Here is a 27,493-nt window from a genome sequence, read left to right on the forward strand (position 1 = left end):
GGTCCCTGCTCAGCAGGGAGTCTGCTTCTCCCTCTCCTCCTGCCCCTCCCCCGCTTGTGCTCTCACGCGCGCGTGCACGCTCTCTCAAATAAATAAAATCTTAAAAAAAAAAAACAACAACAAAAAAAACAAAAACCAAAGCCAGACAAAGATATCACAAGAAAAGAAAACTACATGTTAATATCCCTCATGGATACAGATGAAAAAATTCTTAACAAAATATAAATACAAAACCAACAATATAAAAAAAAAAAGGATTATGTGTCATGAACAAGTGGAATTGATTCCATGAATTCAAGGTTGTTTTAACATCTGAAAAAAAAAATGCGGTGGTTCCCAAGTGAGGAATAGGGAGAAAGTACTCCTGGCATCTAGTGTGTGGAGGTAAGGGATGCACTAAACACTCTACAACACAAGAAATAACTGCCTGTCCCAAATGTCAATAGTATTAAACTAGAGAAACCTTGAATCAATGTAATTAAGGACAAAACCATATGATCATATCAATAGATACAAAAAAGCTATTGACAAAATCTAACACCCATTCGTGATAAAAATTCTCAAACTAAAAATAAGAAAGCTTCCTTAAGTTATGATAAAGGACATCTAGAAAAAACAACTATCATCATACTTAATTTAATGGTGAAAGCTTGAATGCTTTCCCTTTAAAATCAGGAAGGAAAGGATAAAAAAATTCTCAATGCTTCTACTGAACACTGTGTTAGAGGTTCCAACCAGTATATAATGAGGCAAGAAAAAAAAATTTAATTTCTGCTCTTAGAAAGATATTGTTAAAAAAATAAAAGGACAAGCTACAAACTGGGAGCAAATGTTTACAAAACATACATCTGATAGAGAACTTGTTTCCAAAATATATAAAGAACTCTTACAGCTCAATAATAAGAAAACAACCCAACCAAAACATAGGCAAAAGGTATGAACAGACATTTCACCAAAGAAGAATCAGAATGGAAAATAAGCACATGAAAACATGCTCAATTGTTACTCACTGGAGAAAAGCAAATTAAAACCATGAGATACCACTACACACCTACTAGAATGGCTGAAATTTAAAAATCTGAACATATCACATGCTGGTAAAAGCAGAGTAAATGCAATGCCTCATACTTTGGTGGAGGGAATGAAAAATAACACAGCCATTCTGGAAAACTATTTGGCAGCTATTTATAAAATTAAACATGTACTTATATTACAAACCAGCAACCCCACACACCTAGGCATCTGTCCAAAAGGAATACTAATATATGCCCATATGCAGAACTGTATGCAAATATTTATAGCTAGTTTATTCATAAATGCCAAAAACTGGGTAACAAAATAAGCAATAGTATATCCATATAGTACCCCCATACTACTCAGCAATAAAAAGTAACAAACTACTAAAACATGCAACAACATGGATAACTCTCAAAAGTCTTATGTTAAGTGAAGTAAGCCATACATAAAGGGTCACCCCTCACTGTATGTTTCTACAACATGGCATTATGGAAAACAAACTCCCAAAAATATGAAGACAGAAATTAGATCTGCGGTTGCAAGAAATATGGGTTAAGGAGAGGACTGATTACAAAGGCAGGGGAGAAAACCTTAAAAAAAAATTTCTATAGGTCACAACGATATGTACTGTTCTCAGTACTATTTTACTTGCATCAGCTCTGTTGTTGGTGAGTGGTAACACAGAGGTAAAAACAAACATGTACTCATCAACTTCTGTGTTCCTATAATGTTCTACACATTAACTTATTTAAACCATATAAGGTAGGTACTATTATTACTTCCATTTTATAGTTCATTTAATAGACATGGGGGTGGTTTAAATAACTCCTAGTGATAAGAACTGAAATCCAGGAAAGAGGAAACCAGACCAGGGCAGTTTGGCTCCAAAGACTCTACTCTTAAGCACTTGATCCTGACAAAAAAAGGTTAGAAACTATAGAACACAAATTAGCATACACAAAAATGTCTGGAAATGGTGCTTTGAAAACAAAGTATTTAAAAAATTTTAAAGACTGTTGAGCAGTTTAAAAATAAACACACCAGATAAGGAATTAGTAGACAACTTAATGTAAAATGTTTCAACTTCATGTCATTTGGCTACAAAAACTTTTCAGAGTAGTCAGAGCTGTTATTATTTTTACTGTCAATTGGTAAAGATCAAATTTGACATAAACGTAATTATCTAATGCAACTCTGTAGCTAAAATATTTTTTATATTTCATTTATAAGAAAAGTGAAGGATAGTAAAGTGTCAAACACCTTGCCACAAGTCAGAAAATGAGTTTTTATGCCAGAACTCCAAACCAACTCCTCATTTCAAATACTGGAGCTGCTTCTACTTTAAACCTAGTTTATTTTAAATATGTTGCTTTAAAAAACAGAACAAGGGAAAAACTCACAAAATAATCTTTTAGTCCTTAGTGAGTATGCTTTATCATTCTGTCAAGCTATTATTAAAAGCCACAGGATACTACTCATAATTTCCCCTACCAGCTCATCAACTTCATTTAAGTCTGTATAATCAACATATAAAATAGCACCAGTTCCACACTGTGTTCTACAAAATTATCTGTTGAATTAATAAAAAAAATTATGCCACTTAAAAAACAATGTTGTAATGGAGAATCCGATGCAAAATTCATATGGAAATACAAAGGACCTTAAATGTCCAAACAAAAATTATCAGTGTATAAAAGCTAGCATTATTTTAACTTTGATTTGTAACTCCAAATTTAGTTTTCTAGATACTTTAAGAGACTAATACAATTAAAACAATTATTAGTTTGTTTTTGCACACACAATGTATAAAAATTTAATTTTGTGACATCAACAACCAAAAGGGGTAGGAAGAGAGTTGTAAGGAGATTTTTTATATACTATTGAAGATGAGCTAATATAAATTGAAATAAGAGTTTTATAATATTAGAATGCTAAAAGTAACCCCCATGGTAACCACAAAGAAAACAGCAATATAATATATACCAAAAGGAAATGAGAAAGGCATTTAAACATTTCACTACAAAAAAAATCAACTCAACACAAAAGACAGTAATAAAGGAAATGAAGGACAGAAAAGCTACTAGGCATATAGAAAATAAATAGCAAAATGACAAATAAGATCTTTCTTATCAGGAATAAATGTAAATGGTTTAGTCAAGCTCTCCAATCAAAAGATAAAGCCTGGCATAATGGATAAAAACACATGGTCTAAATATATACTCTCCACCAGGCACTCACTTTAGATCCAAAGACACAAATATATTCAAAGTTAAAGGATGGAAAAAGATATTCGATGCAAACAGTAACTAAAAGAAAACAGGTAACTATACTAATGACAGACACAACAAACTTTAAATCAAAAAAGGCTACAAGACAAAAAAGGACAATGTATATTAATAAAACATTCAATACTCTAAGTATAACAATTACAACATTTAGACACTTAATGACAGACCATCAAAATATATGAAGCAAAAACTGACAGAAATTAAGAGAGAAATAGTTCTATAATAGTTGGAGACTTCAATACCCCACTCTCAATTGGTAGAACTAGACATAAGTAAAGAAACAGAGGACTTCACTCAATAGACCAACTAGACCCAATAAGATCAGGATATACATTCTTCTCAAGTGCACATGAACATTTTCTAGGATAGACCATATGTTAGGCTACAAATTAATTCTAAAGAGACAGAGATCATAGAAAGTATATTCTCTGACCACAATGGGATGAAATTTGAAATCAGTAACAGAAGTGAAATTAGAAAATTCACACATTTGTGGAAATGAAACAACACTTAACCAATGGATGAAAGAAGGAATAACAAGGAAATTTAAAAAATACTTAAAGAGGAATGAAAACGAAAACACCACACACCAAAACTTATGGGATGCTGCAAAGCATTGCTAAGAGAAAAATTTATACCTATAAACATATACATTAAAAAACAGATCTCAAATTAACAACCTAACTGTAAAATTTAAGGAACTAGAAAGAGAACAAACTAAACCCAAAACTACTAGAATAAATAACATAATAAGTAAACTAGAGAATAAAAAAATAATAAAATTAGGACACCTGGGTGGCTCAGTTAATGTCTGCCTTCGGCTCAGGTCATGATCCCAGGGTCCTGGGATCAAGTCCCACATTTGGCTCATTGCTCAGTGTGGAGCTTGCTTCTCCCTCTACCTGCCGCTCCCCCTGCTTGTGTGCCCTCTCTGACAAATAAATAAATAAAATAAATCTTTAAAAAAAATAATAAAATCAACAAAACCAAAAAGTAGTCTTTGAAAGTATCAACAAAATTGACAAATCTTTAGCTAGACGGACTAAGAAAAAAAAGAGAAAGTCAAATTACTAAATCAGAAATAAAAATGGAAATGTTACTAATTCTGCAGAAATTAAAAGGATTATAAGGCAGTGCTATGAGTAACTGTACTCCAACAAAGTGGATAACCTATATGAAATGGGACGAATTCCTATAAATATAAAACCTACCAATACTAAATCATGCAGAAATAGAAAATCTGAATAGACCTGTAACTAATAGGTTGGATTGGTAATCAAAAATCTTTCAACAAGGAAAAGCCTGGGACTTGATGGCTTCCTTGGTAAATTCTATAAAACATTAAAAGAAAGAATATCAATCCTCAAACTTTTCCAAAAACAACTGAAGAGGATGAAATTGTTCCTAATTCATTCTATCAGGCCAGCATTACCCTGGTATCAAAAACAGACAAAAAACACTAGAAGAAAACCTACTGACCAGTTATCACCTATGAACACTGATGTAAAAACCCTCAACAGAATACTAAAAACCAAATTCAGCAGCATGTTATAAGGAGAGAAGGAAAACAGCCAAGATAAAGAAAAAGGGTCATAAACCAAGTTTTATAGAAGGCACTTAGAAAATCCAAGAAAAACAGTGAAACAAACTGATATTTAAAACTACAATCAAAAACAACTTCTCAGAGGGGCAGTTGGTTAAGAATCTGCGTTCAGCTCAGGTCATGATCCCAGAGTCCTGGGAATGAGCCTCTGCTCAGCAGGGAGCCTGCTTCTCCCTCTCCCTTTGCCCCTCCCCCTGCTCATGCGTGCCTGCGCTCTCTCTCTCAAATAAATAAAATCTTAAAAACAAATAAACATGCAAAAACAACAGCAACAAAACAACTTCTCAGAAATAATACCAATCTACATGTTGAAAGGGATCAACATTATCAGAAAGGTCAGCTTTCAGACACATCTAGGAAATTTATTACTTTACTGATATAGAAAAAAAAATCTCTATTACTTCAGGATTAGAAGACATTTCTTCCTTTTTTTTGCCCAATAAGATTTTTTTTTAAGTTCATTTATTTATTTATTTGAGGGAGAGAGAGAGAACATGCACGAGTTGGGCGGGCTAGGTAGAGGGAGAAGCAGACTCCCTGCTGAGCAGGGAGTCCAATGAGAGGCTCAATCCCAAGACCCTGAGAACATGGCCTGAGCCGAAGGCAGATGCTTAACTGACTGAGCCACCCAGGCACCCCCATGTTTCTTATTAAACAATAAAATTAGGTTCTTGACAGTAGGAAGCAAAATAAAGTGAGGGTGGTACAATTTCAAGAAATTCAAACAAAGACTATATGGCCTAGAATTTTATATCAGTCCAACTATCAAGTATGAGGCTACAGAAAAACAGGTTTAAACATGCAAGGACTTGAGAAATACTGTACTTTGAGACTTTCCTAAGGTGTCTACTAGAGGAATACCTTGGTCCAACTGAGAAATATATATAAAAAATATTTTAAGGGACACCTGGGTGGCTCAGTCTGTTGAGCAACCGACTCTTGGTTTCAGTTCAGGTCCTGATCTCATGGGTGGTGGGACTGGGCCACAACGGGCTCTGTGGTCAGTGGGGGGGTCTGCTTGAAGATTCTCTCCCTCTGCCCCCCCCGACACACACATGTGTAACACGTGCTCTAAAATAAATAAACCTTTAAAAATATTTTTTATTTATTTTTTATTTTTTTTAAGATTTTATTTATTTATTTGAGACAGAGAGAATGAGAGACAGAGAGCATGAGAGGGAGGAGGGTCAGAGGGAGAAGCAGACTCCCTGCCAAGCAGGCAGCCCGATGCGGGACTCGATCCCGGGACTCCAGGATCATGACCTGAGCCGAAGGCAGTCACTTAACCAACTGAGCCACCCAGGCGCCCTAAAAATATTTTTTAAATATACAAAATATGTATTAATATTATTACATACTTAATAACATTATGTTAATATACAACATATAATATAAAAGCCATATATGAAAAACCCACAGCAAACATACTCAATAGTGAAAGACTGAAGTTTTTCCTGTAAGATCTGGAATAAGACAAGGCCCACTTTTGCAACTTCTATTCAACATAATACAGTTGGCCCTTGAACAATGCAGGGGGGTTAGGGGCACTGGCCCCCACACAGTTGCAAATCTGCATATAACTTTTGACCCTCAAAAACTTAGCTACTAATAGCCTACTGTAGACTGGAACCTTACCCCTAATATAATCAGCTGGTTGACACATAGTTTATATGTTACATGTATTTTACAATGTATTCTTATAATAAAGTAAGCCAAAGAAAATATTTTAAAAATCATAAGGAGAATACATTTATATACTGTACTGTATTTCTTGAAAAAAAAATCCACTTAAGTGGATCCTCACAGTTCAAATCTGTGTTGTTCATGGGTCAGCTGTACCTGAAGTTCTAGTCAGAGCAATCAGGCAAGAAAAACAAAAGGCATCCAAATTAGAAAGAAGAAAAATTATTCCTATTTGCAGATAATACGATTTCATATGTAGAAAACCCTAGATTCCACACACAGAAACTGTCAGACCTGGCAAATGAATTCAGCTAAGTTGCAGGATACAAAGTCAATATATAAATATCAGTTGTATTTTTTTTTTTTAAGATTTTTATTTATTTATTTGAGAGACAGAATGAGAGAGAGAGCACATGAGAGGGGGGAGGGTCAGAGGGAGAAGCAGACTCCCTGCTGAGCAGGGAGCCCGATGTGGGACTTGATCCCGGGACTCCAGGATCATGACCTGAGCTGAAGGCAGTTGCTCAACCAACTGAGCCACCCAGGCGCCCTCAGTTGTATTTCTATACCAACAATGAACAATCTGAAAAGGAAATTACTGAAAAAATTCAATTACAATAGCATCAAAAAGAATAAAACAATTATGAATTAACTAATGAGATAAAAGACTTATAACAATGAAAACTCTAAAACACTGCTGTAAAAAATTAAAGACATAAATGGAAACATCCCATGTTCATTCATGAATTGAAAGACAGTATTAAGATGATAATACTACTCAAAGTGATCTACAAAGTCAATGTAATCTGATTCAAGATCCCAATGATGTTTTTTGCAGAAGTAAAAAATCCATTCTAAAATTCATATAGCATCTCTAAAAACCCCTAATAAACAAAAGCATCTTGAAAAAGTTTAAGCTAGAGAAAACACACTTCCTGATTTTCAACCAGGGTGCCAAGACAATTCAATGGGGAAAGGACAATCTTCAATAAATGGTGCTGGGAAAGCTGGACATCTGTGCAAAATAATGAAGTTGAACCCTTACTTAACATCATATACAAGATTAACTCAAAAAGATCTAAATGTAAGACCTAAAACTCTTAGAAGAAAACACAGGGCAAAAAGCTTCATCACATTAAACTGGCAATGATTTCTCAGATAAGACACCAAAGGCAAAGCAGCACAAGAAAAGACAGACAAATTGGACTTCAGGGAAAATTAAAAATTGTCAAAAGACAATAAAAAAGGTAACTCAGAGAATGGGAGAAAATATTCAGAAGTCATGTATCTTATAATGGATTCATATTGAGAATATATAGAGAACTCCTAAAACAGATCAACAACAAAAACCTGACTCAAAAATGGGCAAAGGACTTGAATAAACATTTCCCCAGATAACAAATAGCCTTTTTTTTTTTCTTTTAAAGATTTTATTTATTTGAGAGAGAGAGAGTGAGAGAGAGAGCCCAAGAGGGGGTAGGGTCAGAGGGAGAAGGAGACTCCCTGCTGAGCAGGGAGCCTGACGTGGGACTCGATCCCAGGACTCCGGGATCATGACCTGAGCCGAAGGCAGTCGCTTAACCAACTGAGCCACCCAGGCACCCTACAAATGGCCTTTTAACCACAAGCAAAGAAGCTCAACATCATTAGGTACCAGGAAAGTGAAAACCAAAACCAAAACCACAATGAGATACCATCTCATACCCATTAAGATAGCTACTATCAAAAAAAAAAAAAAAAAAAAGAAGAAGAAGAAGAAGAAAAAGAAAATAACAGGTGTTGACAAGGATGTGGAAAAACTGGAACCCTTATGTACTGCTAATGGGAATGTAAACTGGTACAGTGGCTATGGAAAACAGAATGGTAGTTCCTCAAAAAATGGAAAACAGAATTATCACATGATCTGGCATTTCACTTCTGGGTATATACCGCAAAGAAATGCAAATAATATCTCACAGATATCTGTACACCTATGTTCATGCAACATTATTCACAATAGCTAAAATACAAAACCACCCATGTGTCCATCAACAGATGAAATGGATAAACAAAATGTGGTATATAAACAGAATGGAATGTTATTCAGCCTTAAAAAGGAAGGAAATTTTGACATATGCTTACAACATTTATAAACTTTGAGGACATTATATTATGCTAAGTAAAATAAGCTAGTGACAAAAAGACAAAAACCGTATGATTCCACTTATATGAGATACTCAGGGTAATCAAAACCACAGAGACCAAAAGTAGAATGGTGGTTGTCCAGGGATAGGGGAGGGAAGAATGGGGAATTACTGTTTAATGGGTATAGTTTCAAGTTTCATGAGGTGAAAAGTTATAAAGATGGATAGTAGTGATGGTGAATGTATTTAATGTACTTATAAATGGTTAAATTTTATGTGTATTTTACAATAAAAACAAACTATGAGATATGACCTCATGCCAACAGGTGACATATTAAAAACACACACAGAAAAAAATAAGTATTGGCAAGGATTTAGAGAAATTAAAACTTTCCTAAATTGTTGGTAGGAATGCAGCATGGTGCCACCAGGCACATCAGGATATATTATTTTCGATTATTATTATTTTTTAAATTACAAAATATATAGAAGAGTAAAGAACAGCCATCCAGACTTCTAAATGAGAATACTTATTTGCTTCAGATGATTTTATTAAAAATTTTAACAACATAGTTGATTGAACCTCCCTTAAAATTCCTTCCTCAAAATCACTCACTCATACTGAGAATACCTACTACCATGTACATGATGGATATATATGCTATATTTTTATACACAACATATGGTATGATTTATACTGTTTAAAATTTAAATAAAGATATCATACTGTACATATTGCACCTCAACTTATTTTTCCACTTGGCATTATATTATAAAGATCTATCAACATTCATACATACTTTTAAAATTTTTTAAATTGTATGTTAAAAGGCCTCAAACAGATGTTCCAAATTTTGTGTTTTTTCTTCATATGCACAAAATAAAGACTATGTTTTTAAACATTTTTGGATGAATACAGCAGCATTAGCAGCATCCTACTGCTTGTCATCATATTCATCTCCATGGGTGTTTTCTTCTGAAACTCAAAATCAAGCAACCATCTACACTGTTGACTAAAACATTCTCCTCTGAAATTTCTTGTCAAAGTAAAAATTTCCAAGGCCTAAGTAATTTTAAAAGATGTAATTATTAAAGAGAAAATAACACTTCCAATTCACCTAGATACCTAAAAATATACTTAACATATAAAAAAGTATTCACATGTAAAAAATTTGGCAATTTTCAACACTGAAAAAGTATGAGCATAGGCTACAGGTAAAATAAAATAAATGCAAGCTTTAAGTTGAAGCCAGTACTAAGTAACTTCCTTTTACATGTTAAAAAGAACATTAAGTTTAGATAACTTGGCAACATACTTCTGGTTTCTGGTTCCAAATGTAAGGAACCATTCTATCCTAACAAAAAGTAAAAAGCTGAACAGTTGAAAAATCAATAACTCTAATCAACAAGATTAGAGACACACAGGGGCGTGTGGGTAGCTCAGTCATTTAAGCGTCTGCCTTGGGCTCGGGTCATGATCCCGGGGTCCTGGGATAGAGTCCCACATCAAGCTCCCTGCTCAGCGGGGAGCCTGCTTCTCCCTCTTCCTGCTGCTCTGTCTCTCTCCCACAAATAAATAAATCTTAAAAAAGAGAGAGAGATTAGAGACACACATGCAAACACACAGTCACACGAGTGGGAATTGATATGGGAAACAGTACGAGACACAGAACACAGGAAAACCTAAACTGTTTGAGGAATGGCTAGAAGCTCAGTGTGGAAACTTAAAAAGTACAGGGTGGACCCAGTCATACAAAGGCCGCCACAATTCTGTGGGATTTACCTCCAGGATCTCCACCAGGTTCTTACAAGTAAATGTAAGAAACAAATCCCCTTGTTTCCAGCACAAGGAAGGGAAAAGGAACCATTTTGAAATATGCCTGAGCATTCTGTTCTTAACAAGGCCTGTCCTGGGGCACCTGGGTGGCTCAGTTGGTTAAGCAACTGCCTTAGGCTCAGGTCATGATCCCAGAGTCCTGGGATCGAGCCCCACGTCGGGCTCCCTGCTCACTGGGGAGTCTGCTTCTCCCTCTCCCTGCTGCTCTGCCTACTTGTGCTCTCTAACAAATAAATAAACAAAAAATCTTAAAAAAAATAAATAAATAAAACAAGGCCTATCCTTGGAGAAACTTACGTCAGGGAGAGGAATATCCAACTCCAGTCAGCTCCAGCCAACCCTGTCTACTTAAGTAAGGCAGGGGGGAGAAGGGCAACACACGAAGTTTACAATCCTGCTTATTAAAAGACTCAGACCTAATCTTACAACTACAGAATGCTTTCCCTCTCCACACACCTTAACTCCACATTACTAAAGGCTTATTTACCATAATTCCTTTTACCTAGTACATGAGGAGAAGAAAGAGAGAAAGAATAGAGTATTTGAAACAATAATGATAGAGAATTTCCCCAAACTAATGTCAAACACCAAACCATAGATCCAGGAAATTCAAGCACTAAAGAATAAATGCCAAAAAAAAAATCCAACTACCCTGTACCAGGCACATCTTTGTCAAACTACAGAAAATTAAAAATAAAAATCCTGAAAGAAGCCAAAAGAAAGACACCTTACCTAGAGAGGAACAAAGAATTTTATGACATCTACTCAGAAACCAACCAAGCAAGCAAGAATAGAACAGAATCAGATATTTAAAGTACTGAGAGGGAAAAACACCAACCCAGAATTCTGTACCCTGTGAAATTATCCTTCAGAATTTAAGGAGAAATAAGGACTTTTCCAGACAAACAAAAATTGAGAGGATTTGTTGACAGTAGACCTGCCTTGCAATAAACATTAAAAGTTCTTTAGTGAGAAGAAAAATAACATAGATCAGAAACTAAGATCTACATAAAGAAAGTAAGAGCACTGAAGATGGAATAAATTAAAATAAAAACTATTTCAGGGTGCCTGGGTGGCTCAGTTGGTTATGCATCTGCCTTCAGCTCAGATCATGACCCCAGGACCCTGGGACCAAGCCCCTCATTGGGTTCCCTGCTCAGTAGGGAGTCTGCTTCTCCTTCTCCCTCTGTCCCTCCCCCTGCTCATGCTCTCTCTCTCTCTCAAATAAAATCTTAAAAAAAAACTATTTCTCATTCTTAATTGAGCTAACGCATAAGTTTTTTGAAAATAATACCAACTATGTATTCTATTATGTATGCTAGTGAGTATACCTTACATATATATATGATTATGTATGCATGAAATGAATGACAGTAATGATACAGGGAACAAGAGGGAGGAATTAGGATTATGTTATTATAAAGTACTCACACTGCCTGTGAAGTGGTACAGTGTTCTTTGAAAGGCGACTTGGAATAGTTGTAAATGTATGCTGCAAACTCTATGACAACCACTAAAACAGTAAAAAACAAAACAAAAACTGATACGCTAAGAAAGGAGAGAAAATGGAATCCTACAAAATGTTCACTTAAAACCATAAGAGGCAGAAAAAGAGTGAAGGGCAAAAAAAGAAACAAAGATCAAGGTAATAAATAGAAAACAGTAAGACATTTAGTATAAATATTAATCCAACTGCATCAATAATCACTTTGAATGTCAATAGTCTAAATGCACCCATTAAAAAACGAATTGACAGGGTGGATCTAAAAACAAGACCTAAATATATGCTGTCTGCAAGAAACCTAGTTTAAATATAAAGATATATATAAATTAAAAATAAACAGATGGCAAAAAAATGTACAATGCTAACACTAATCAAAAGAAAGCAGGAGTAGCTATATTAATTTCAGATCAGACTTCAAAGCAAGTAAAGTTATCAGGGATAATAAAAGGCATTACATAAAGATAAAGGGATTAATTCTTCAAGAAGACATAACAACCCTTAAAGTCTATGCACATAACAACAGAGCATCAAACTAAGTGAGGAAAAAACTGATAGAAATGCAAGGAGAAATGGATGAATTCACTATCATAATTGGAGACTTCAAAACCTCTGTCTCTCAGAAACGGACAGAAGCAGCAGCTAATCAGTAAGGATGTAGGTGAAACTCAAACTCATCAATAAACTAGGTATCCTGGATCTATAAACTACTTCATCTACAAGCAGGAAAACATACATTCTTCTCAAGGCCACATGGAACATTCACTATAAAATACATCTTGGGGCGCCTGGGTGGCTCAGTTGGTTAAGTGACTGCCTTCGGCTCAGGTCATGATCCTGGAGTCCCTGGATCGAGTCCCGCATCGGGCTCCCTGAGCCTGCTTCTGCCTCTGACCCTCCCCCCTCTCATGTGCTCTCTCTCTCTCATTCTCTCTGTCTCAAATAAATAAATAAAAAAAAATCTTTAAAAAAAAATACATCTTAACAAATTTAAAGAATAGAAGTCACATAATGTGCATTCTTAGCCCACAAAGGAATCAAACTAAAAAATCAGTAACAGAAAGATAACTAAAGAACTGGGATTAAACAACATGCTTCTAAGTAACACATGGGTCAAAGATTAACTCTCAAGAAAAAATTAAAAATATTAACTAAGTTAAAAATAAAAACACAACTTATTAAAATTTGTGGGATACAGAAATAGCAGTGCTTATAGGGAAATTTATAGCACTGAATGCATATATATTAAAAAAGAAAGATCTAAATCAGTAACCTAAGTTAGTTTCTACCTTAGGAAACTAGAAAAAAAAAAAAAAAAGGACAATTTAAATCCAAAGGAAGTAGAAGAAAAAAGAATTACAACGGAAATCAAAAAACAGAAAACAATAGAGGAAAAAAATCAATGAAACCAAAGACTGGTTATTTGAAAGATCAACAAAATCAATAAGCCTCTAGACAAAGAAAAAAAAGAGGACATAAATTACTACTAGAAATAAAAGAAGTGATGTCACTACAGATCCCACAGACAGTTTATTAAAAGGATAGTGAAGGAATACTAGGAACAATCTAATGCCCACAAATTTGATAACCTAAATGAAATGGACCAATTCCTTGAAAGAGAAATCTGCCAAAACTCGCACAAGGAGACAATCTAAATAAGCCTGTATCTATTAAAGAAATTCACCCCGTAATTAATAATAACCTTCCAAAATAGAAAGCACCAGGCCAAAGTGGGTTCATTGGTAAATTCTACCAAACATTTAAGGAAGAAATTATACCAATTCTCTATAATCTTTCAGAAAATATAAGTGAAGGGAATACTTTCCTAACTCATTCTATGAGACCAGTATTATCCTAACATCAAAACCAAGCAAAGACATTACAAGAAAACTACAGACCAATATGTATCATAAATACAGATGTAAAAATCCTCAACAGAATAATAGGAAATCAAGTCCAACAATGTATTATAAGAATTATATGCCATGACCAAGTGAGATTTATCTCTGGTATGAAAAGCTGGTTCAACATTTGAAAATTAATTAATGTATCACATCAAAAGAAGGGGGGGAAATTAACAATAGATACAGAAAAAACATCTGACACAATCCATCCATTCATGATAAAAATCTATCAGCAAGCTAATAATAGAGTGGAACTTCTTCAAGTTGATAAATATCTACCAAAAATCTGCAGCTAACATCATACTTAATGTTGAGAAGCTCAAAGCTTTCCCCCTAAGCTCAAGAACAAGGCAAGGATGTTCCCTCTCACCACTTCTTTTGAACATTGTACTGTAAGTACTCGCTAATGCAAAAAGACAGTAACAGGTATATAGATTGGGAAGAAATAACTTGGAAACAGCAACATAATGCTAGTTTTGCAACAGAATTCAAAATCCCAAGTCATTAAATCACATTTCAACCTTCCTAAGTATTTTTGGCCCCTTTCTCGACTCAAAAAGAAACAAACAAACCACTAGATGGCTTTTTGATAACCTCTTTTTTGGAGCTATGACATAAAAATTAAGGATATATTATCATCATCTGTAAAACAGGCATAACAGGATTGTTGAAAACGATCATCTACACATGGGGGCGGTGAGGGAGAGTGTGCACAGCAGCAGTACATGACATTTTTAAATGTTATTCATTATTAAGTTTACTATGAACAGTAATAGATCCCTGTATGGAACTATAATTGATAAAGGACAAATGTGTACAACCTACAGCATTTCCACACGAAGTTCATGAGTATTAAATGGAAGCAAAACATTGTTACTTACCCACAAGTAGTATGTGAACTGAAGTGCAAAAATAGCAATGCCTTCATTATCAAAGGAGCCAGCTACTGACCGAGAAATGTAACCTGGTACAATAGCAATAAAACAAGCAGCTAAAAGTCCTGCTCCTTGGTTCCAAAGTTCTCTGGTAAGCAGGAAAGTAGATATAGATGTAAGGCCGCTAAAAGTCGGTGCAAGGAACACACATACATCTCTTATATGAACTGTTATGTTCAATGTATTTAAAATCCAATGGATAAGGCCCGCTGTTATCATCAACCCTGGGTAAACCTAGGAAGATAAAAATGGAAAATTTAATTACATATAAAATAAGGTAGCTCAAAACACTAACATGAGTTCTTTTATTATTACACACTGTTTTTTATAGTAAGCTTGAGAATAAGGTCTCAAAACAGTTTGCCTTCTTCACCACATTCCTATACAACAAAATTAAACGTTCTTTTATATTGGATACAAAGGAAAAGCTCATATATGGAGCAACAGATATTTAAATAAAGGAAGATCAGACAAAATGAATCATTAAAAATGAAAATGTTTAGAAATGAAAAACGGTAGGCAACTTTCTTATTAATTCTACTCACTGTTTTTTCACTATAAAACGGGGTCCTAGTCTCACTTACTCTTAAGTTTAGGGTTTTAACATGCTCCAACTTTGCCCACACTTTTATGTATATAAGGGAATGAGAAAAAAAAGAGAAGATAAGAAAAGTTACGTGCAATATTATGTAAGTATCTTCCCTCCCTTCAAAGCCAAGATTTGGAATGTAAACAACTCTAGCTAGGGACAAAAAACCTAGTCAGCTGATGAATTCAAAGAAATGTTTTTGGACTCCTGGAAGGTTGAACATTTTTACACCACTTAAGGTATTTAAGGATGGAAGAGAATAATAATAAACTAGAAGAAGCCAGTTAACAGTTATACTCCTTACCCTCATCCTGGAAGAGGAAGATGAGAAAAATAAGTAGGATATTATTTTTGTGCTATTCACAGCTGATTAAAATGTGTAATTACATTTCCATCCTTATCTAAATCCTAAAAGATTCTTTCCTTTCTCCATCAAAGAAACTACAAAAAAAGTTATAAATTTCCTTTCCTAGCAATACTATTTAAAACTGCAAACTCCCTATGGTCTTTACCTCTTTCCCTTGCTTTTTCTCCCTCATACTTATCACCATTTCACATACTTTTTATGTTACTTACTTTATTGTCTATTAACTCAACACCCTCACAAGAATATAAGCTCTGGAAGAGCAGGAAAATTTTCCTCAGCACCCAGAACAATGATTAGCACAAAATGGACACACAATACCTGCTGAGTTGCATGGAAGGAGGATAGAATTAAAGAAGGGTGTAAAGTGTGGCAATCATCACAATTCTTAAAAATTAAAATTTTGTTCCTTTTCACATATAATACCAGGTTCCAGTGTATGATTTTGACAGTCATATTCAAAGAAAATGAAAAAAAATCCAAATAACCTCTAAAGGTAGTCAATACATCCACGATAATAGGGCAGACTAAACTGACACAAAATATAGCCAAAACACATACAACTATAGGATCAAAGGACCTTAAAAACCAGCCAACCAAACAAAAAACCTGCCTAACAACAACAAAAATACATATTTAAGCTCAAAAGAAAGAGAACTCTCCAAAAATAAAGCAGGAATTCAAAGTAGGTACTGAAGCCAAGGGAGCCCAAAAGAGGAAAAAAGCACTCCAGGCCGATACACACCTTAGGTTGGTAGGATTATTGCTCAATACAGGGATCAGAGAAAATGTCTAATTCCTGGCACAAATCCAGGGCCTGTTATGAAACTAGACAAATTATACCCATCTACCAAGGGAAGCAGTAAGGAACTTTATGCCTTACTTCCAAAGCTTTGAATAGAAACAAAATGAGAAATAAACTCATTCAATACATTTATGAATATGGGTTCCACATTTATAACAACTTCAGGTGTGAGAAACTTCAAGCTAAGAAACAACCTCTGAAAACTGCCCTAGAACCAGTGAAACCCCTATGGGCTCTAGTGAAAGCAAATGAGAAAGATTATTATAGAAATGGTCCTAAATACTAGGGACACCAGGAGTCTCAGAAAACAAACCTCCAGTAAGTATGCATTCAAAATAAAAAGTTATAAACACACCCAGAAACAAACTGTAGTCATCAAACATTACAATAAGGTACATAACAGGATTAGCACCATGAAGTGCAGATAATAGCCATCTATCACATCTCTTACCACTCAATACCTTCCTAATTTGCCCTGGAGACCATGACTCCTCTCCTTCTATCTCTGTTTACATCAAGGATAAGAAAATGCCCCAGATTAGAAACAACATCTTACTGTCATGGAGAACATATTCTTTCCAAACAGAGAGGGAACATTTAAAAATGTGGCTATACGCTAGGCCACAAATCAAGTCTCAATAAATTTCAAAGGACTGAAATTACAGAATTTGCTCTCTAACCATAATATAAAGCAAAAAAATATAACTAGGAAGTCCTCTTACGTTTAAAAGTTAAATACAATTCTAAATAACCCATGAAGCAGCAGGAATGATAAGGGGAATTGAAATAAATTTCAACTTGAATGAAAATAAAAGTACTACGTATCAAAACTTAGGCATTATAAATGTAGCTAAAACAGTGATTAGTGGGAATTTATAGCTTTAAAATAAATACATTAATAACAAAGAACACTTAATGAGCAAACTATATCAAGAAGTCAGAAAAACATCAAAATAAATTCAAGAAAATGGGAGAAAGGAAATAAATTGAAATACAATAAAAGACAAACACATAATAAATATAATCAACAAAGTTAGTTTCTTTGGGTTAAGAGATCTAATAAAATTGATAAACATTTGACAAAATATCAAGAAAAAAATAAGACTAAACATATATTTCCCCAAAGATATCTATCTTGCACTTTCAACATTCTCCTTACATTTCAGATCATAAAAATATTTCCCTTATGTCACATTCTGAATATAATCGCTCTCTATGAGCTATATGATCAGTACTCAATTACCTGAACTAATTTAGGGCAGCTTCAGGACCTAAAAATTAAAATTATCTGGGGGCGCCTAGGTGGCTAAGTTGGTTAAGTGTCTGACTCTTGATTTTAGCTCAGGTCATGGTCTCAGGGTTGTGACATTGCGCCCCACGTTGGGCTCTGCACTGGGCGTGGAGCCTGCTTAAGATTCTCTCTTCCCCCTTTCCCTCTGCCGCCTCCACCCCCCAATATAAATAAAATTATCTAATTCTTCTAAATTTGTATTTTCTTCCAAAAAATATTTTTTCAATGAAGTTGCTATAGAACAAAACCACAAATAATGTGAACTTAAGATGTACTATGACAAGAAATGTCCCCTCCCAGCCTCCACTTGTCAGAAATAATGGCTAGTGTGAGATAACCCAAACAAGTGCAGGGAAAGGGGTGGGGGAAGAGAACGAGTGTCAAAAAGAGATTTAGTATATTAAATACTAATCAGTCACAGAAAACTGTATTAGTTAACTATACAAAGGTTTCAAAAATCTCCATCACCTTAGCAACTAATGATTTACTCAAATAGCTATAAAAACTTTATGATTAACATAACTACTACGATTAACAAATAACTGCAGATATACTTACAGTACCACCTACTATTCTTCCTAGTGGATACCATGCTCTTTCATCAAACCAATTTAAAAATTCATAGAACCCATGAGATGCAAGATGATGTGTTGATCTATAGTTAAACCTAGAGAAAAGAGGAAAAAAGGAAATGTTATAAAAGTTTGCTTAGTAGAAAGAAATAGCCCTATCTTTCTATTATAAATGTAAATATCTTTATATTTAACTGTATGGCCTACATACATATTTCTTTCATAGAAATTGACATTATTCTCCAAGGAATAGGCTTATACCACTTACCTAAAACCAAAAACAAAGACCCCCCCCCAAAAAAACCATGCCTACAAAATTAATAATGCTCAAATTAACATTTGGCCATTGTTAGGGTACCGGCAGCAGTACACAGCTATGGATTTGAACAAAAAACGGTGAGGGTACACAGAATTCACCACATGGTCCAAGTCAATGACTCTCAAAAGATTAAGAACCACTGGGTGCCTGGGTGGCTCAGTTGGTTAAGCGACTGCCTTCGGCTCAGGTCATGATCCTGGAGTCCCGGGATTGAGTCCCGCATCCGGCTCCCTGCTCGGCAGGGAGTCTGCTTCTCCCTCTGACCCTCCTCCCTCTCATGCTCTCTGTCTCTCATTCTCTCTGTCTCAAATAAATAAATAAATAAATCTTAAAAAAAAAAAAAAAAGATTAAGAACCACTAACAAAAGACAGCATCAAAATGAAAGGAGCACACTTGACATGATCGCCTCCAATCCTACAACCCTAAAAATTACAGGACTAAAGAATAAATTATAATAGCACTAAAACCATAAGAGAATAAACTATAAATAAACTATAAGAGCACTGTGAAACAATAATATGACCTTCAGTAATGAGAAATTTAATCAATGGAAGACAAAAGACAAATGAGAAGAAATGCACTGCAGCATTTTCAGATAAATTTCATCAAATACAAAAATAAGCACACCCCCAAACCCAACACTGGAGAAAAGTAAGCAACACGAAAGCTATGCATTAAAAACCAATGGAAGAATACCATAGGAAGCAGAAATACGACTATCTGCAGAGACTAAGACAAGCCACAGCAGCCTGAAAGGATGTAACAACTGTAAATATATACACACTCAACATCAGAGCACCTAAATATATTAAGCAAATGTAGCAGATCCAAAAGCAGAAACAGACAGCAAAGCAATAATATAGAGGACTTCGATACCTACTTTCAATACTGGGGAGATAATACAAAAAGAGTATCATTAAGGTGATATTGGACTTGAACCACACTTCAAACCAAATGTATCTAACAGATTAATATAGAACATTACATCTGACAGTGGCAGAACACATACTATTCTCAGGCACGCACAGAATTTCTCCAGAATATATCATATGTTAGGCCACAAAACAAGTCTTAACGAATTTAAGAAGACTGAAATTATATCAAGTATCTTTTTCAACCACCATGGTAGGACTCTAGATATCAAAAAAGTGGAAAATTCACAAACATGTGGAAATTGAAAATATAGTCCTGAACAATCAATAGGCTAAAGGAAAAATAAAAAGGACAATAAAAAATATCTTGAGACAAACACAAATGGAAATGCAACATAGTAAAACTTATAGAATGCATCAAAAGCAGGTTTAAGAGGGAAGTTTAGAGCAATAAATATCTACATTAATATAAAACCAGATCTCAAACAACCTAACTTTACACTTCAAGGAACTAAAAAAAGAATAAACTATTCCCAAAGTTAGCAGAAGAAAGGAAATAACAAAGATCAGAGCAAAGATAAATGAAATAGAGACTAGAAACATAAAAGATCAACAAAACTAAGAAAAGATAAACAAAATGGACGAACTTTTAGCTAGACTAAGAAAACAGAGAAGACTCAGACAAAATCAGAAATGAAAGGGGAGACATTATAACTGATACCACAAAAATACAAAGGATCATAAGAGACTACTATGAACAATTAATTATATACCAACAAATCGGACAACCTAGAAGAAATGAATAATTAAAAACATATAACCTACATCAAGACTGAACCAGGAAGAGATAGAAAATCTAAAGAGAACCATAACAAGGAGATTGAATCAGTAATCAGAAACCTCCCAAAAAGAAAACCAACAAGATGGCTTTAATGGCAAATTCTACCAAACATCTGAAGAATAATTAATGCTAATCCTTCTCAAACTCTTCCAAAAAATCAAAGAAGAGACAACACTTCCAAACCCCCCTTTGAGACTAGATTTGCCCTCTTATCAAAGCCAGATGAGGGCACTACAAGATACAAGATTACAGGCCAATGTCCCTGATGAACATATATGTAAAAATCAAGAAAATACAAGCAAACCAAATTCAATAGCACATTCTTCAATACACCATGATCATACAGCATCAACAAGTATTTATCCCTAGGAGTCTAAGATGATTCAACATATGGAAATCAATCAATGTGATAGACCATATTAATAAAAATGAAGAAAAAAAATCACATGATCATTTCAATAGATACAGAAAAAGCATTTGGCAAAATTCAACATCCTTTCATGACAAAAACTCTCAACAAACTGGGTAGAGAAGGGAGGTACCTCAACATAATAAAGGTCACATTTGACAAGCCCACAGCTAACATCAAACTCAATGGTGAGGGGTGCCTGGGTGGCTTAGTTGGTTAAGCGACTGCCTTCGGCTCAGGTCATGATCCTGGAGTCCCTGGATCGAGTCCCGCATCGGGCTCCCTGCTCGGCAGGGAGTCTGCTTCTCCCTCTGACCCTCCCCCCTCTCATGTGCTCTCTCTCATTCTCTCTCTCAAATAAATGAATAAAATCTTAAAAAAAAAAACAAAAACTCAATGGTGAAAGTTTTTCCTCTAAGATCAGGAACAAGACAAGGGTACCCACTCTTCCACTTCTATTCAAGACAAAACTAAAGTCCTAGCCAGAGTAATTAGGCAAGAAAAAGAAATAAAAGGCATCCAAGCTGGGAAAGAAGAAGCAAAACTGTTTGCAGAGAACACAATCTTATATATAGAAAAACCTAAAGACTCCGCCAAATAACTGTTAGAACTAACAAAGAGGATTCAGTAAAGGTGCAGGTTACAAAATCATTATTCAAAACTCAGTTGCATTTCTATGCACTAACTGTGAAATATCTCAAAGAGAAATTAAGAAAACAATCCCATTTATAATAGTATTAAAGTCAATAAAATATTTAGGAATAAATTTAACCAAAGTAAAACACCTGTTCACTGAAACTATAAGATGATGAAAGACACAAGTAAATGGAAAGATATTCCATGTTCTTGGATTGAACCATTAATATTGTTAAAATATTCACAGTACCCAAAGCAATCTATAAATTCAATGCAATCTCCATAAAAATTACAACATTTTTCACAGAAATAAAAAAACATAATCCAAAAATGTACATGGAACCAAAAGAGACTTTGAATATCCAAAGCAATCTTGACAAAGAAGAAGGTGGTATCACAAAGGTGGAGGAATCATACTTCCTGACTTCAAACTCTATTACAAAGCAATAGTAATTAAGACAGTATGGTACTGGCATTAAAAAAAAAAAAAAAGAAAAGAAATAGACCATTGGAACAGAATACAGGGCCAAGAAATAAACCCACACATATGGAGTCAACTAATCTTTGACAAGGGTGCCAAGAACAATAACTGGGAAAGAACAGTCTTCAATAATGGTGTTGGGAAAACTGGATATTATATGTGAAAAAATAAAAGTGGATCCTTATCTTACACCATACAAAAAATTAACTCAAAATGCATTATAGACTTACATGTAACACCTGAAACCATAAAACTCTAAAACAAACAAAAAACAGAAAAAGTTCCTTGACATTGCCTTTGGCAATGATTGGGGGGAGGGGGCACCAAAAACAAGCAACACAAGCAACAAAATTGAGACTGTATCAAACCAAAAAGTTTGTGCAAAGAAAAAAATAATATTTGAAAAGGCAATCTATGGAATGAGAGTAGTATCTAAAATATATAAGGAACCCATGCCACTCAGTAACAACAAAAACCTCCCTAAATCAAAAATCTGATTTAAAAATGGAGCCGAACAGACATTTTTCCAAAGATATACATATGATCAACAGGTATAGGAAAAGGTGCTCAACATCCCTACCCATCAGGGAAATGCAAACCAAAACCACAATGAGATACACCTCACACCTATTAGGATGGCTATCATCAAAAAAATAAGAGGTAACAAACGTCAGGGGTTTGAGAAAAGGAAACCTTGTACAGGGATGGTGGGAATATAAATTAGTATATCCATTATGGAAAACAGTATGGAGGCTCCTCAAAAAATTAAAATGGAACCACCAGCAACCCTATTTCTGAGTATATATCCTAAAGAAGAAATCAGTATCTGGAAGAGATACCTGCACTCCCATGTTCATTGTAGCATTTTTCCTAATAGCAGAGATATGGAAACAACCTAAATGTCTGTCAATGGATGAATGGAAAAAGAAAATGTAAATATATATAATGGAATCTTATTCCGCCACAAAGCAGAAGGAAATCTTGTCATTTGGTTTGTAACAACATGGATGAAACTGGAGGGTATTATGCTATGAAAAAATAAGCCAGACAGAGAAAGAAAAATACTATCACTCATAAGTGAACTACTAAAAAAAAAAAAAAGTTTAACTCAGTAGAATGGTGATTGCCAGGGGATGTGGGAATGGACAAATGGGGAGATGATCAAAAGGTACAAACTTTCAGTTATAACATGAATAAATTCTAAGGATTTAATGTACAACATGGTGACTATAGTTAATAATAATATACTATATACTTGAAATTTGTTGAGTAGATCTTCAGGGCCCTCATCCAAGCAATGCATATGTTTATTAAATTGACTGTGGTAATTATTTCACAATGTAGGGCTATCAAATCATCAAGCGGTACATTTTATACAACTGTCAATTACATTTCAATAAAGCTGGAAAAAGTATTATGAAAAAAATTAAGAAATCTAAAGATAAATCCAGAAAGTTTTTACATTTCTTTTAACTGGGAAAAAGAAACCGCATACACATCTCAATAAATTTCAGAACACTAAGGATTACTACAAGTCTCCAGATTTTTACCCCACATCTCCAGTCCTCTTCCTGCTTTCTGTACAGACAGCCTCCTTTACCCTCTCATTAACTCACTCCAACTCTCCCCCAAGAGATGTCAGTTACACCTGGGTCTCTTCAGTAATTATTACCAGCATGCCCAACAATTTACCAATCCTTTCTCCCTGCCTACGTCAGTTTTTTTGAGTTTGGTTTTGTCTTTGAATGTCACAAAGGCATCTCAAACTCAATAACTAAACTCGTGATCAGACTCCTCCAAACATATATATACACTCTGTCTGCTTTTAGGGTGTTCTACCACCTAAGTTAAAGACAAAAATTGAGATGTCGTCCTTGATAGTTCCTTCCCTCTCACATCCTATACACAGATCATAATCAAGTTGTCATTCTACTTTTTTTTTTTTAAAGATTTTATTTATTCATTTGCGAGAGAGACAGAGAGAGAACAAGCAGGGGGAGAGGCAGAGGGAGAGGGAGAAACAGACTCCCTGCTGAGCAAGGAGCCTGATGCGGGACTCGATCCCAGGACCCTGGGATCATGACCTGAGCCGAAGGCAGACGCTTAACCATCTGAGCCACCCAGGCGCCCTGTCATTTTACTTCTTAAGTATCTCTGAAATTTGTCCACTATAACTGATATCACAAAAATACAAAAGAGACTACTATGAACAAGTATACACCAACAAACTGGACAATTTGTCCACTGTTTTCCTACTCTGATACTAGCACTCTAATCCAAGCTATCATCTTAACTAGACTATAGTGGTAGTCTCCAATTCATCTCCCTAGATCCATTTTGCCTATCTCCTAAATTTCCAATCTGTATACATCTCAACGAAGAACATCTTTTCAAAATGCAAATGTGATCATATTGCAACCTTCTGCTAAACTATTCAAAGGCTTCCTCTCTTAAAAGTAAAAAAAAAAAAAAAAATTTAAGGGAAGGAACCTCCACTTCTTAACATAAAGCCACACACACTCTAGCTCTTCTATAACACTAGTCTCATTTCATACCTTACTATCTCCCTACTTCCCATATACAGTAGCCCCCCTTACCTGTGAAGGATAGATTCCAAGACCCCCAGTGACTACCTGAAACTGCAGAGTATGGAACCCTATATATATTACATTTTTTCATATACATACCTATGATGATAAAGTTTAACTTATAAATTAGGCACAGTTAGAGATTAACAATAATAATAAAATAGAATTATAACAATATACTATAATAAAAGTAATGAGAATGTGGTCTCTCAAAGTATCTTATTGTGTGGTACCACTCCTTCTTCTTATAATGATTTGAGATGATAAACTGCCTATGAGAGGAGATAAAGTGAGGTGAATGATGTAGGCATTGTGAAGTAGCATTAGGCTACTGTTGACCTTCTGACAGGAGGATCATCTGCAGTTGACCACAGTTAACTGAAACCACAGAAAGTGAAATCACATATGGGGGTGAGGGGGATTACTGTACCATCTTTCAGTTCTCCAGACTCACTTTATTCCTTCCTAAGATCTTCAGACTGCTAATTACCTCTCCCTGGATCACTAATATCTCCCCTTCTTAGCCTAAATAACTCATCCTTCAAACTTCAGCATTTATAAGGATGCTATTCTGAAATGGTTCAGTGTACTTTTCTTCCTAGCACTTGCCACAGATCTAATTTCACATTAGTTCACTTAATATGCACCTCACTAGATAAATACTCCCACTAGGATACCACTGTGTCTCCAACATCTGGTACAGCACGTAACACACAGTAGCCCTCAAATATGTTAAATGAATAACTGATTTCATAAATATGTTTTTCAGTGGGGGTGAGATACAATCAAGCTATCTTGATAGGTACCTGTACCTAATGCCAATTTTAAATGGTATCCCCAAATTAAAGACAAAGACAGATTTAACTATACTTCTGAGATCCAAGCCTGAAGGCATAATTAAAAAGTTAGAACAAACAAGAAAGCTCATTAAGATTCTATTGAAAACCTAGTCAAGGTACCTAAAAACTAAACATAAACATAAGTAGAATGTGTTTAGTCCAATTTTATCCCAAAGATCAAGTTTCTCCTGGTATGCAAGACTCCCAGAACTCCTTTATGGATTCTTACATACACATTCTCTTTGATTTTCAGTTAACTTTCTCCTGCCTGAATTGTCATTTGTTTTTCTATCCATTTTCTGGCTCAGTTTCCAACCCATCACCATGAATGTTCTTCTGAATGCCCTTATGGCTTTCATCTCTTACCTCCTGGAAGTGAAACAACAGGACTATAAAAGGCAGTACACTCATTTCACAGGGCACTTTCAGCGTTAGTCACTAGTTTTTTTAGACCCATAATATAGTATGCCATTCTCATCCTTCCCCCACACAACATACCACTCAACTAATCTAAGCCCAGTGTGATAGCTAAATTAACTATGACTATAGGGATAAATAAAGAAAAAGTGGACACTCTATCCAAGAGTTCTTGTTGCTTAGTAATATTACCAACACAGGATTACCAAAGTTAATTCTTGCCACAATGGTAACTATGTTTGAAATTTCCATGAGAACTCCTGAGGTTGAATACTTTTCATATATTTACTGGTCATTAAAATTTCCTCTTGGGTAAAGTGTGTGTTGAAATACTTTGCACACTTTTTTTTCTAGGTGATTTAAATAAGTTTTTTATAAGCTGTAAGCTTCTTTCCATGGCTTCTCTTTTCACTTGCGATGGTATTTAAAAGAATAGAAATTCTTTTTTTTTAAGATCTCATTTATTTGACAGAAAGAGAGAAAGCACAAGTAGGGGGAGCAGCAGGTAGAGGGAGAGGGAGAAGCAGGCTCCCCACTGAGCAGGGAGCCCGATGCGGGGCTCGATCCCAGGACCCTGGGATCGTGACCTGAGCCAAAGGCAGCTGCTGTACCAAATGAGCCATCCAGGCACCCCAAAAGAATAGAAATTCTTGACATAAACCTAATTTACCAACTTTCTGCTATAGGGTTACTGCTTTACTCCTGGTTAAAAATAAAGTCCTTCCCTACCCCAAAGTCATAAGGATTTTGTTTTATTTTCTTCTTCGTGATAATTTCAACTTACTTATTTAGGTCTTTAATACACCTGGAATGGGTTATTTCACATGGTGTGAAATAGGGATTCAATTTTATTTTTATTTTCTCCTTATAAATAATCATTCCACCATCATTTATTAAAACAACTATCTTTTCTGCATTGCTCTACAATTCCACCTCCATCATATATTAAGGTTCATTAATGTGCAGATCTGTTTTTGGATTCTTTTTTGTTCAGGTGGTCTTTATGTCTATCCTTGCATCAATAATATGTAAGCTTCATTACTGGAGCTTTAAATTATATCTTGACACCTGGTAGAACTTTTTTTTTAACTGCGTTTATTTTGTCCTTTTGCATTTCTATATAAATTTTAAAATAAGCCTGTCAATTCCACCAAAAAAAAAAAAAAAAGTGAAGTTTTGACTGAAAATCTATTAACTCCACACAACAGTTTGGGGCGAATTAACATCTTTACAATACTGACTCATCAAACCTATTAATACAGTTTATCTACTTTATTTAAATCTTCTTTAATGTCATTCCAGAAAATATATAACTTAACCTTAGAGGTCTTGCACATCTTTGCTTAGATTTTTTCCTATCTTTAATGGTATTTTCATTTAATTTTTAAAAATTCTGTTTGACATTGACATGAAATCTCTTGATATTTTTACATTGATTTTGTAACCAGAAACCTTGCAAATGCTTATTTTTTTTTATTCTTATGTTAATCCCCATACATTACATCATTAGTTCTAGATGAAGTGTTCCATGATTCATTGTTTGTGCATAACACCCAGTGCTCCATGCAGAACGTGCCC

The 27,493-nt window shown here is 34.8% G+C and overlaps 1 protein-coding gene across 1 annotated transcript in view; it reads right to left on the bottom strand.

The window, feature by feature from the left end:
• STT3B (STT3 oligosaccharyltransferase complex catalytic subunit B) overlaps positions 1 to 27,493 on the bottom strand; it is a 102,054-nt gene that overhangs the window by 40,542 nt on the left and 34,019 nt on the right. Inside the window, exons 2-3 of the mRNA XM_006734000.3 lie at positions 18,499 to 18,607; positions 14,838 to 15,125 (exon numbers count right to left, since the gene is read on the bottom strand). Of these exons, the coding sequence (XP_006734063.1) occupies positions 14,838 to 15,125; positions 18,499 to 18,607 (397 nt within the window). The remainder of the gene's footprint in view (positions 1 to 14,837; positions 15,126 to 18,498; positions 18,608 to 27,493) is intronic.

This window comes from Leptonychotes weddellii, chromosome 1, assembly GCF_054177405.1.
Source record: "Leptonychotes weddellii isolate Sample4059 chromosome 1, ASM5417740v2, whole genome shotgun sequence".
In the NCBI taxonomy this organism is placed as follows: Eukaryota; Metazoa; Chordata; class Mammalia; order Carnivora; family Phocidae; genus Leptonychotes; species Leptonychotes weddellii.